Genomic DNA, 11,148 nt, shown 5'->3' with positions numbered 1-11,148 from the left:
CTTTTTCTTTCTTTCTTTCTTTCTTTCTTTCTTTCTTTCTTTCTTTCTTTCTTTCTTTCTTTCCTCTCTCTCTCTCTTTCTTTTTCTTTTTTTGGCTTTCCTGTGGATTCTCAGCTCTTAGTAGAGTGCCTGGCATACAGTAGGCACTTAATAATTGCCAGATGACCAGCTGACAAAGGCACATTCCCCTTGTCATACTCCTTGTTCACAGTGTCTCAGTGGCCCCTTATTGACTCAGTTGTTTTTGTTTGTCATCCATTTTCAAGGAGGACCAATGATGTCACCCTGTAACGTCTTGATTTGCAGGTGAATTGGCTTTAAGGGAGTCAGAGCTGCACAAAGCTGTCAATCTCACTTTCTTTCTGAGTCATTGAAGTCCAGCGGCAGGACAAAAGTCAGGACGAAGGCAATGACGCAGTATGCGGTAGATGACCTTGGGGTCTTCCATGTCTGACCAAGCTCTAAGCTTCTACTCATTCCTCCACGCTTGAGGTAGACACCCCCTGAACTCACTGACGGATTTGGGGCCCGTAAGTGACCTAGACTGCTTCTTAAACTTTTTCCACTCACATCCCCTTTATACCCGAGAAATTTCATCCAAGGAAAAAACCCCAGGTGTATAGGTACATAAAATAGGTATACGAACCAAACATTTACTGATAATAAATCAGAAAGAAGTTGATTTTAAAATAGTTCTTTGGTATAATTTTACCATTTATTAAAGATGAAAGCAAATTTGCATATTAATGAGATGGATATACTTGTTTATTTTTACATAAAGAATTAAATCTTGGTGGAAATTTGATACCACAGGATGTAGAGTATCTTCAACATTTTTCAGAGTTGATTGATTTTTTGATTTTAGAATCATCAATGCTGAGAATGCCACTTTGCATAAATACGTAGGACAAAATGGCAGAAGTATGTTTAGGGCCATTTCAGAAATTGTTGGAAATTCTGTCCTAATCTCAAACCAAAATTCATTTAATGATTTTTTTTTTTTAGGAAACTCAGGTTTTAAACCCGTGTCGCTTGATAACTCGACCAATTCTTATTGAACTTTTAATGGCATATGACTGATATTTTTTATTTCAATGGAGTATGGCTTATGAACCCAAACTAGTTTTTTAGAATCAAACTTTGAAGGGAAGTATTTCTGAAAGTGTGTCTCCAGGCACTTTGGATGATCAATTATAACTCACAATTAAATATTTGGGAAGGTTATTTTCAATAATAAAATCATCTGTAGCTATAAACATTTCTAAAGGACCATTTTCCACTCTATTCTTCTATATGTTAACTTTTTTAGTAAAATTTTCAATTTTATCTTTTAACATAAATGTCACATTTTTTTTCCTTGAAGTGACGTTTAAATCATTGAGTTTTTCAAAAATATCTGACAAATAACACAGTTTTGAAAGCCATAGGTCATTATGAAAAAAATTAACAAAATCAGATTTCTGTTCGGTCAAAAGCATAAACAACTTCGTCTTTCAATTTCAATAATCTGTTTAATATTCACCCTCTTTTGAGAGCCACGTGATTCGAGATATTTTCTTTTTCTTGTCAATTTAGGTATACTACAGCCTGGCAGCAAAGACTCTGTCACATTTTCACCAATATTGTTTACCTTTTCTGTCTAAATTTAGCCACTTATCCACAGCTGAAAAAATATTTTGTCCTAAAATATAAATAAATATTGCTAATAATTACTCAAATAAATACCAGCTTTAGCATATGAAATTACATTTGTGCTTAATTTTAAAAATTGATGTTCACACTTACATCCACATAGAGCAGAGATGGTAGAGAAATACTGTTAAATGGCTTTTGTCTTTACTTGCTGCAATTAAACATGTTTCTGTATAAGAAGGAGATAACAGCAATTTTTCAAATCAAACATTCTAACACAATACAATCCAAGGAAATACTAATTTGATGCTTAACGTGCTGAGGAATGATGGTAGGAAAATATTAAAAGTCTTTATTTTCCATAATTAGACTATTGTGTTTCTGTAAGAGCAGAAAACTGTGTATGTACAGTAAAAACACTGCAGTTCATAACATACAATAGTTTTGAATCAGAGCCAAGGTGTTTCTGGCAGCGTTTGTTGGCGTTGTGTGGTGTGATGGCATGCACAGTGCAGAGTGCACATGCTTTGTGTTTAGAACCAAGGCTGCAGTGAAGTCCATGATGTAACATAGGCAAGCCTACCAGAAACTCCTCTGATTCATTATGCAATTGATTTTCAATTAATTTTTGGTTGCAGTGCATTTGACCCCCATATGGGGTCACCACCCCCAGTTTAAGAAGCGCTGCCCTAGGATCAGGTCCAAGCACACGTGTGCCCCTCACCTGAGTCACAGACCTGGCCAGGTAGATTTTCTTTATGTACCGGATGATTCTGAGGGGTCCCTGGTCTGAATTCATGCTGTCTCCCACCTCTGCACATTTGCAGATTTGGTCCCCCATGTCTGGAAAGCACCCTCTCCTCACTGCTCCCTGTTAAAAATCCTTATTTGCCTTCTCACCTCAGCTGAGCTGGCTCCTTCTTTGTGAATAATAATAAAAATAGCAGCTGGCATCTAGAAAGAGCTGTGAGGTTTGCAAAGCACTCAACAGATATCTCATTTGTTCCTTACTACAAATGCGAGAGAGATATTTTTGTTATCTCCATTTTGCAGTTGGGGAAACTGAGGCAGACAGAGGTTAAGCCATGTGTTCAGGGTATACTATGCAGCTAGTAAGTGTTTGAGGCTGGATTTGAACTCAGGTCCTCCTGACTCTAGGCCCGGCCTCTAGTCTGATAAAAAATATTCCTTCAATAAAATGTAAACCCTCTGAAGGGGAAGAGTTGTTGGTTTTTTTGTCTTTGTATCTTTAGCACCTACTACAGTGTCCTTCTGACAGCAGTCACTTGATATATGCTTGTTGACTGACTGATGGACGGATATGGGTTCATTGACTGGCCACATAGCTTCCTAAACCAAAATGATGCTCTTCCGGTCTGCCTGACGCAGCTTGAAATCACCCCATTGCATGAAGGCGCTGTCTCCAGAAGACCCCAGTGGAAATAGGAATAGTTGTGTGTGTGTGGGGGGGGGTATCAGATTCACCTAGCAGCCAAATCATACTCCAACATTATAATGATACTTCCTATTTCTATGTGATCGATTGGCTCATTCACCCCCTTCTACAGAGAGGACTGAGCCTCAGAGACAGGAAATAGCCAGATCTGGCATCAGGGGACCTGTATTCAAGGCTCCGCTGCCTGTGTGATCCTGCATCCCCACTCGGGGCCTCATTTCTTCCTCTGTAAAATGCTCGATGGCCTCCAAAGTTGGCTCCAACTTTATTGAAATCCTCAGACTTGGTTGTCGGGTCATGAGAAGTTTGAGATTTCTAACAAATGGTGACTGTAGAGACCGAGGAAGTGCTGTGCCCAATGTCTCCCGGGACAGCCATCAGGAGTGAGCTGGATGCTGGATCTTGGCCCAATGCCTTGAGTTGCCCACCTGGGTATACTGTCCTTGTGGACACTGTTTCTATTGCTGCTGATCTCCTTTGGGCACAGAGAGGTCCAGGGACCCCAGGCTGGGGACCTCTGTGGCCCCTGAGTGGGAGTGAGGCCCCATTGGATAATCAGCTGGACAGTGTCCTTCTTACTTAACTTAATCCCCAGTCAATGACCTGACCCCGGCCCTGCTGTTCCCTGGGGGGAGGGGTGGGGGGGTGGAACTAAGCTGATTTTCTGGATCCTTGAGGGCTGAATGTGAACTCAGTTACACTATTCCCTCTCGGCTCTGCCCTGCATGGCTGCTAAGAATGGGAGCAAATACAAGAAGGAAGGGGATAGCCGAGGTCCGGGTCCCGAGAAGCCTCCCTCGGGGGAGACCGTCAGGGCCAAGTCTGAAGGAGGGCTCCTGAAAGACCAGAGCGTGAGGAGAAGCAAGAGAGAGAAGGGGCGCAGGGAGTCCCAGAAAGGCACAGGTGGTGGTTCTGGGGAGAAGGCTGAGGAGCAGAAGCCCTCTGGCAGAGGCCATGAAGCTGAGGGAGAGGCTGGACCTGGGGAAGGCTCCCAGGCTGCCCTGGCTCCTGGCCACCGAAGGCTGTCCCATCGGCACCGAGGTGACTCTTACCACGACCCCGCCCACAAGGCTTACTGGCCCCTGCTGAACAGTGTCTTCGGCAAGGTGAGGGCCTGGGCACTGGGATTATGGGGATGGGAGTCCAGCCTCCCGAGGCCTGGCCACTGATGAACACCAAGGAGTCCCCTGCTGGGGAGCCCCAGCTTAGTGCAGGAGGGGATGCGGGCAGGGACCCCAATTCCTCCCCTCCACACACACACATTGGAATAACATCTCCATAGCAGGTCCCTGAAAGTGGATGGGGGCTCAGGGCTGGGGAGGTGGGTGCCAGGGGAAAGCGGGTGTTTTGATAGGACAGTTTCTGCACTCACGTATGCAGCCATGCACAGTCCAGGGGCTGGACGTAGAGTGGACACTTGTCCCACGCATGGCTATCTCTGCTGTGTGACCTTGGACCACTCACTACACCTCTGAGCTTCAGTGGCTGCATTTGAAAAACGAGTACAGTTCTTTCCCTGCCAGCTGCCTCCTGGGGCTGGCAAAAGTCTACCAGGATCTAATGGATGAGAGATCTCTTTGTAAAACATCTACCAACAAATGTATGGGAGTGTTTAAGATGGATTATTAGAACTGGAAGGGACCTTGGTTAGGCCCAGTTCAATCTCCTCAATTCACAGATGAGGAAACGGAGGCCCGGAGGTGGAGAAGGTCCATAGTGGCAGCCTAGGATCCCAGATCTGACTCCCAGCCCAGGGCTCTTTCCATCTCCCAGAGGCAGGTGGTACCTTCCCATACCAGAGAGATGGGCATGAAGGGGACTCCTGAGCAGGAGCTAGGAGAGGGCGTGAGTGGAGGGACCAGAGGCTTTGGGTAGCCCAGGTTTTCTCTGATCTTTCTTCTTACAGGATCGGGAACTGGGCCCTGAGGAGCTGGATGGTGAGCCATTGTGGAAACTGAGGCCCGAGGCAGAGAGAGGGAAGAGGGGCCCATCGGAGAGAGGGAAGAGGGGCCCATTGGAGCCAAGAGGGAGCAGAGAGATGAGCAGGGGGCTGGGGATCCCTGGGAGCTGGTGGAGATGGGTGATGGGGGCCAGTAGGACCATGATGGATTGGCAGCCTGTGAGGTAGGGTGCTGAACTCTGGCCTTCCCTTCTTCCTCCACCATATCATTGGGCTTGGACAGAGCTGCTTGAGGCCTTCAATGAATTTGACACTGACCAAGATGGCTATCTCAGTTACCGAGATCTGGGGGCCTGCATGCGGACTCTGGGGTACATGCCCACCGAGATGGAGCTCATCGAAATCTCCCAGCATGTCAAGATGAGAAGTCAGTGTTCAGAATCCCTGTGGGTGGGGGGAGGGCAGTGTGCCGTGTGTGTGTGTGTGTGTGTGTGTGTGTGTGTGTGTGTGTGAGAGCATGCGTGTGTGCACATGTATGTGAGGGTGTGTGCGCGCTCATGCGTGTGTGTGCATGTGCGTGTGTGTGCACGTGTGGTTACAGGGACAAGGTCTGGGAAGTGGGGATAGCCCAGGCTGGGCAGAGTGGGCACGGAAGGTGGGGTGAGGCCAGCAGCAGGCCCTTGGAGGGGAGCTGGATGCCAATGGAGTGGGATGGAGTCAGACAGAGCCTGCAGGTGGAGGGTTTCAAGTTCCCATCAAGGTCAGACTGAAAACGAGGGTGTGGGTAGGGGAACCTTTCAGTCTGAAAAGGAAGAACTGAAAGTCCATTGGTCTAGTTGCCAGAAGAGATGGTGATGATCTCTAAGGTCTGACATTCCATGTTCTATGTTCCAAGATTCCTCCCAAAGGTGAAATTCTGTATTTTATATTCTAAGATTCCCTTCAACTCTGATTATTCCACAACTTAAAGTCCCTCCCAACTTTGATATTGCACCCTATTGTCTAAAGGCCTTCCCAGCTCTGACGTTCTGTGTTCTATGTTCTAAGAGCCTTCCCGGAGCTGACTTTTTCTGCTCTCAGGGCCCTCCCAGAGCTGACATTTTGTGTTCTGTGTTTTAAGGTGCCCCCGGCTCTGACACTGTGTTCTATGTTCTAAGGGCCCTCCCGGCTCTGACCTTTCCTGTCCTAAGAGCTCTTTCATCCCCGACATTCTAAGATGCTCCCATGGGAGGAGATGGGCTGCCCAGGCTTGGAAGAAGGCGCTGCCGTGGGGTTTGAAGGAGATCCTTTCCACATAAACAGAGACCTGTAGTAGAACCTTTGGCTCCCCCAAGCTGCCTGCTCTGTGTTTGAATGCTAATCTCTCTAGGATGCTCAAGGCCACTCCTCTGGTTCAGATAAGATTAGTCTTGTGACATTGACTGGATTTTCCTCTTTTTAGCTCATTTTTGTAAGAAAACCCAACCAGACAAGGCCACTCCCGGGCTGGTGAGCCAAGGCTGAGCCTCCCTGAGGGCTCAGCAGACTCCCACGGAGGGAGGGAGGCCAAGCAGCTTCTGGAGGGCTTGCAGGTCTGATTCACCCCTTCTTTGGGGAGATGGCTGTGCTAGGGGACCTGGCCAGGCTGGGCTAGAGGTGCCGGGGACGGCCGGGCTGGAGGCAGACCACCTGGGCCATCCTGGGAAAGGCTTTGGGTTTTCGTTTTGTTTCTGTTTTTAATGTGATCATAAAACTGGGGCCGAAAGGAATGTCAGAGATCATCTGCCCCAACTCCCTCATTTTACTTATGAGGAAACAGAGGCCCAGAGAGGGAAAGAGGTTTGCCCAAGGTCACAGAGATAGAAGACAGCAGGGCCAGGATGGGAGTTCTAATCTCTTGCCTCCATTGTTCTCTGCTGCCCTACACATGATAGATGCAGAGTAGACTGCAGGTCATCTGGGAGAAGCCAGTAGTAGATGGGAGGACCAGGAATAGTCTCTTGGGGAAGGTCATATTTGAGGAGAATCTCAAAGGAAGCTAGGAAAACTAAGCAGGATAGGGGAGGGAGTGCAGCATTACATATACAGGGCACAGCCCAGGCAAAGTCACGGAGGTGGTAGATGGAATGTCACTTGTAGAGAACAGAAAGGAAGCCTGTGTAGTTGTATCATTGATATTTGGGGGGAACTAGAGTGTCAGGAGCCTGAAAAGGAGGGAGGGGCCAGGTGGTGAAGAGCTTTAAAAGCCAAAAGATTTTAGATTTGATCTGGTAGGGACTTCTTGATTGGGAGAGTGACACGGTCAGCCCCGTCTTCTGCCTGGGGATGGTAATTGAGCCCATGGGAGCTGAGGAGATCACCCAGTGAAATAATATGGAAGGGGAAGGGCAGAGAGCCCAGGGCAGAGCTTTGGGAGACACCCACAGGTGGGAGCAGTACTTGGACCAGAAGAGGCAGCAGGAAGTTTTGGTTAATCAGATGACTTGGTCTTCCTGGAGCAGCACCCCCCCTCCCCCGCCAGGTCTTCCAGTCACTAGAGGTTTTCCTGATGGAGCTTTCATGCTGTGGAGTGATGGAATGAACCCCGGGCCAAGGGGAGACGCGATTTCCTCGATGTCTGATCCAGGACCTTCCAGTAAGGGAGGTGGGGGATAATTCATTTGGTAGAAAAGCTGGTCACGGTCATGGGCCCACTGAGGGGCCGAAGCCATCCAAGGTTTACAGATGCTTTCCCTGCACCCTGCTCCAAGGGAGGGAGCAAACGTCCTAAGGCCCACAGCTGGGATGAGGGCCCCCAAGGGCCCCTGTTAGACACATACCTGGGCACGGGGCAACCCAGGCTGCCGTCCTAAAGCTCCTCCCTGGGTCCTGCAGTGGGCGGCTGTGTGGACTTTGAAGAATTTGTGGAGCTGATAGGGCCAAAGCTCCGAGCGGAGACAGCGCACATGCTGGGCATCCGGGAACTTCGAATAGCTTTCCGAGAGGTAGGGAGGAGTGTGTGTGTGTGTGTCTGTGTGTGTGATGTGTGTGTGTGTGATGTGTGTAGTGTGTATATGTGTGATGTGTGTGTACAGAGGAGGGTGGTGTGTGTGTGTATATGTGTGTGTGGTGTATGTGTTTGTGTGGTATGTGTGTGTGGCATGTGTGTGTGTGTGGAGGAGGGTGGTGTGTGTGTGTGTGGTGTGTGTAGTGTGTATATGTGTGATGTGTGTGTGGTATGTGTATGTGTGTGTACAGAGGAGGGTGGTGTGTGTGTATGTGTGGTATGTGTTTGTGTATATGTGTGTAGGTATGGGTGGTGTGTGCGTGTGTATGTGTGTGTGGTGTATGTGTGTGTGGCATGTGTGTGTGTGTGGCATGTGTGTGTGTGTGTGTGGAGGAGGGTGGTGGCAGGAGACCATGGGGCTAGGGAGGGAAAGGACAGAAGCTCTGTCCTGCCTGGGAAGAACAGAATTCTGGACTGGCGGGAGCAATACGCAGAGCCCTGGGCAGACAGGGCCAGGGTCTGGGGAAGTGCTGGCTGGGGGCGGAGGACAGGGGGCTGAGCCTCTCTGCTTGGCTTGCCTCCCTACAGTTCGACGCAGACAGGGACGGCCGGATCACTGTGGCTGAACTGCGGGCGGCGGCCCCCGCGCTGCTCGGGGAGCCCCTGGTGGGGCCGGAGCTGGAAGAGATGCTGCGGGAGGTTGACCTCAATGGAGATGGACACGTGGACTTTGATGGTGAGCAGAGCCCCCACCCCCATCCAACACGCTCCCGTAACGCTCTGCTCCACCCCACCCTCCCCCTTCCAGCGGCTCTGATGCCTCACCCGCTCTCTCGCCTCCCCTCTCCCCCAGAGTTCGTGATGATGCTGTCGGCCCGCTGAGCTGAAGGTCCCCGGACCCCAGGTAGCCTCCAGTGCGCCAGAGGACAGACAAGGCCCCGCGTTCTTTCTGCTCGTGACATCGTCTGACTGGATGGCCTGCTTCTGACGCCCCTGGGTGCCCCGATGTTTCCCCCGTCACTTGCTGGAATTCCCCTGCCCCGGGCACTCACCTCCAGCCCTCGCCTCAGTTCTACAGATGAGAAAACTGAGGCCCAGAGAAAGGAAGGGGAGCAGCTCAGCTCCGAGAACCCCTGACACCTGCCTCATCTCTGCAGCCCCTCCTGACATCTAGAACCAGAGAACCTGAGTTCAAATCCTGCTTCTGGCACTGACCACCTGTGTGACCTCAGTTTCCTCACCTACAGAATGAGGAGATTGGAGGGGACAGCCTCTGAGGTGCTCCCAGTCACACGGAGTTAATGGCAGAGCTGGGATTTGAATCCAGTCCCTCGACTCCAAGTCCAAGGTTATTTGCCGCCCATCTGTCCTGCCCAATGGAAGCCTCACCTCCTCCAGGAAGCCCTCCTTGACTCACTCTGGAGGATCCCTTCTCACAGTAGGTCTCACACTGTCCCAGAGCCTCTAACTGTGCCCTGCCTGTGCGTCTGGTCTCTGCAAGGATGGAGGGTGAGTTTTGACTCCTTTTCCTTCTCCTGCCTCCCTGACCTTAGCCCACCAAGGACTGGGCACTAGCACTGGCACCAGCTGGTACTTGCTGAATTGTCTGAGTGAATGTGGAACCAGCGAGGGTCATAGCAATAGGAAGGGCAGGGACAGGAGGGATGCTGTTAGAGCCATTGGGAATTGACCAGATATCTTCATTGGCTGCCCCGGGGCCCTGGGACTTCCTCCTCATTGGCTGCCTTGGCCCATCTCCCCAGATGCCCCGCCCGCTCTGATCTCACTCCCTCTGCTTGCCCCGGGCCCATAGCCAGGATCAGAGGACACCATCCATCTGCTTGCCCTGCCTTTTGTCCTCCATCTGTCCCAAGAAGAGGCCAGGAAAGAGGTCTCTGGATCAGCAGGCGCCAGTTTCTTAAGAGTGTCCCACATTCTGGGATGGTTCTGATGGGCCCCGGGGGAGCCAGCATCAGGCTATGAACCAGGACACTGGCCTCCAATTCCCACCTCCACGTCATTCTCTCTGGGTGCCCTTGGCCCCGGGGCATCCAAAGCAATAGCCCAGCTGCCACCATTGGGCCGGGAAGAAGCAGGGGCTGCTAGCCTGAGAAGGTTCTTTAGACAAGGAAGACCCCAGACTCCTTGGGAAAAGAGGCCATGCTGATCAAGCGCCCCAGGTGAGGAGGGGACACGGGTGCTGTGAGGCCAGGTCCTAAGGCTAGTGGTCCCAGACACAGCTTCTGGTAACAGATGTAGACCACCTTTGGAGGAAGCAGGAAGTGGGGCCTCGAGGTACAGAACAGCCCCTGAGGTCCAGGGCAGGGAAGGAGCGTCTGGGCTGGAGGGAGAGAAAAGGACAGGACTCCAACTGCTTTTTCTTTTTCACTTCACAAGCCTTTCCTTTCTCCCTGGGTTCCAAATCCAGCTCCTACTAGAAATGCCTACAAGGCACAGGACCCTAGAACTTGAGAGTAGGAGGGGACCTCAGTGGCATCTCATTGGGTCCATGTACAAGAAGTCTCCCCACTAGAACACCAGGCAGGTGTCCGCCAGCCTCCATGGTGGTCACCTCCCGTCCCTGGCCTTGCAGCGGGGAAAACCTGGGCTCCTAAGAACTCCTGCTTTATGCAATGCTTTTAGCCATGTTACTGCTGGAGACAGGAGTTCTTAGTCCCCCATTAGACAGATGAGGAAACTGAGGATAGGAGAGGTTAATTCAATTGCTTACCTATTATCTGCATATCTAGTCAGTGTTGGAGGCAAGATTTGACTTCATCTTCCTGACTGAACACTCTATCCACTGGGCCATCCAGTCACCCTACAGATCCTGCCTTTGACAGCTGATGAGCTGTGACCTTGGGCAAGTCACTTAAATTATCTGAGCCTCAGTTTCCTCATCTAAGAAATGGGGATATAATGACAGGGCTGCTATGAGAAGCAAATGAAATAACTACGTATGCAAAGTCCTTTGCAAATGTTAAAGGGTGCTTTTCTTAGTAGGTTATTCTTAAAGGGGTTACCCAGAGGGATGGATGCCAAGCTCTCTGCCCGATCTCAGTCCTGCAGCTTGAGGAATCCAGATGCTGGAGACCAGAGTCGAGGAGAAGCTTGGGGAGCATACAGCACCCACCGAGGCTCTGACCTTCACAGTGAAGGGGGTGGAGGAGACCTAGAGAGTCCCCTTACCCTATA

General features: G+C 50.2%; 1 protein-coding gene across 1 annotated transcript; it reads left to right on the top strand.

Annotated features, from left to right (window-relative positions):
• Positions 1 to 3,813: 3,813 nt before the first annotated feature.
• LOC114038834 (calcium-binding protein 4-like) lies at positions 3,814 to 8,906 on the top strand. The gene is made up of 6 exons (XM_027856309.1): positions 3,814 to 4,194; positions 4,995 to 5,025; positions 5,272 to 5,415; positions 7,842 to 7,951; positions 8,542 to 8,689; positions 8,807 to 8,906. Exons 1-6 carry the CDS (start codon positions 3,814 to 3,816, stop codon positions 8,833 to 8,835), a joined length of 843 nt encoding a protein of 280 aa, XP_027712110.1. The 3' UTR covers positions 8,836 to 8,906.
• Positions 8,907 to 11,148: the final 2,242 nt, after the last annotated feature.

Source organism: Vombatus ursinus, unplaced genomic scaffold (assembly GCF_900497805.2).
Source record: "Vombatus ursinus unplaced genomic scaffold, bare-nosed wombat genome assembly UNPS02011369.1, whole genome shotgun sequence".
NCBI lineage: Eukaryota > Metazoa > Chordata > Mammalia > Diprotodontia > Vombatidae > Vombatus > Vombatus ursinus.
This window is presented reverse-complemented; position numbering and strand designations above follow the sequence as displayed.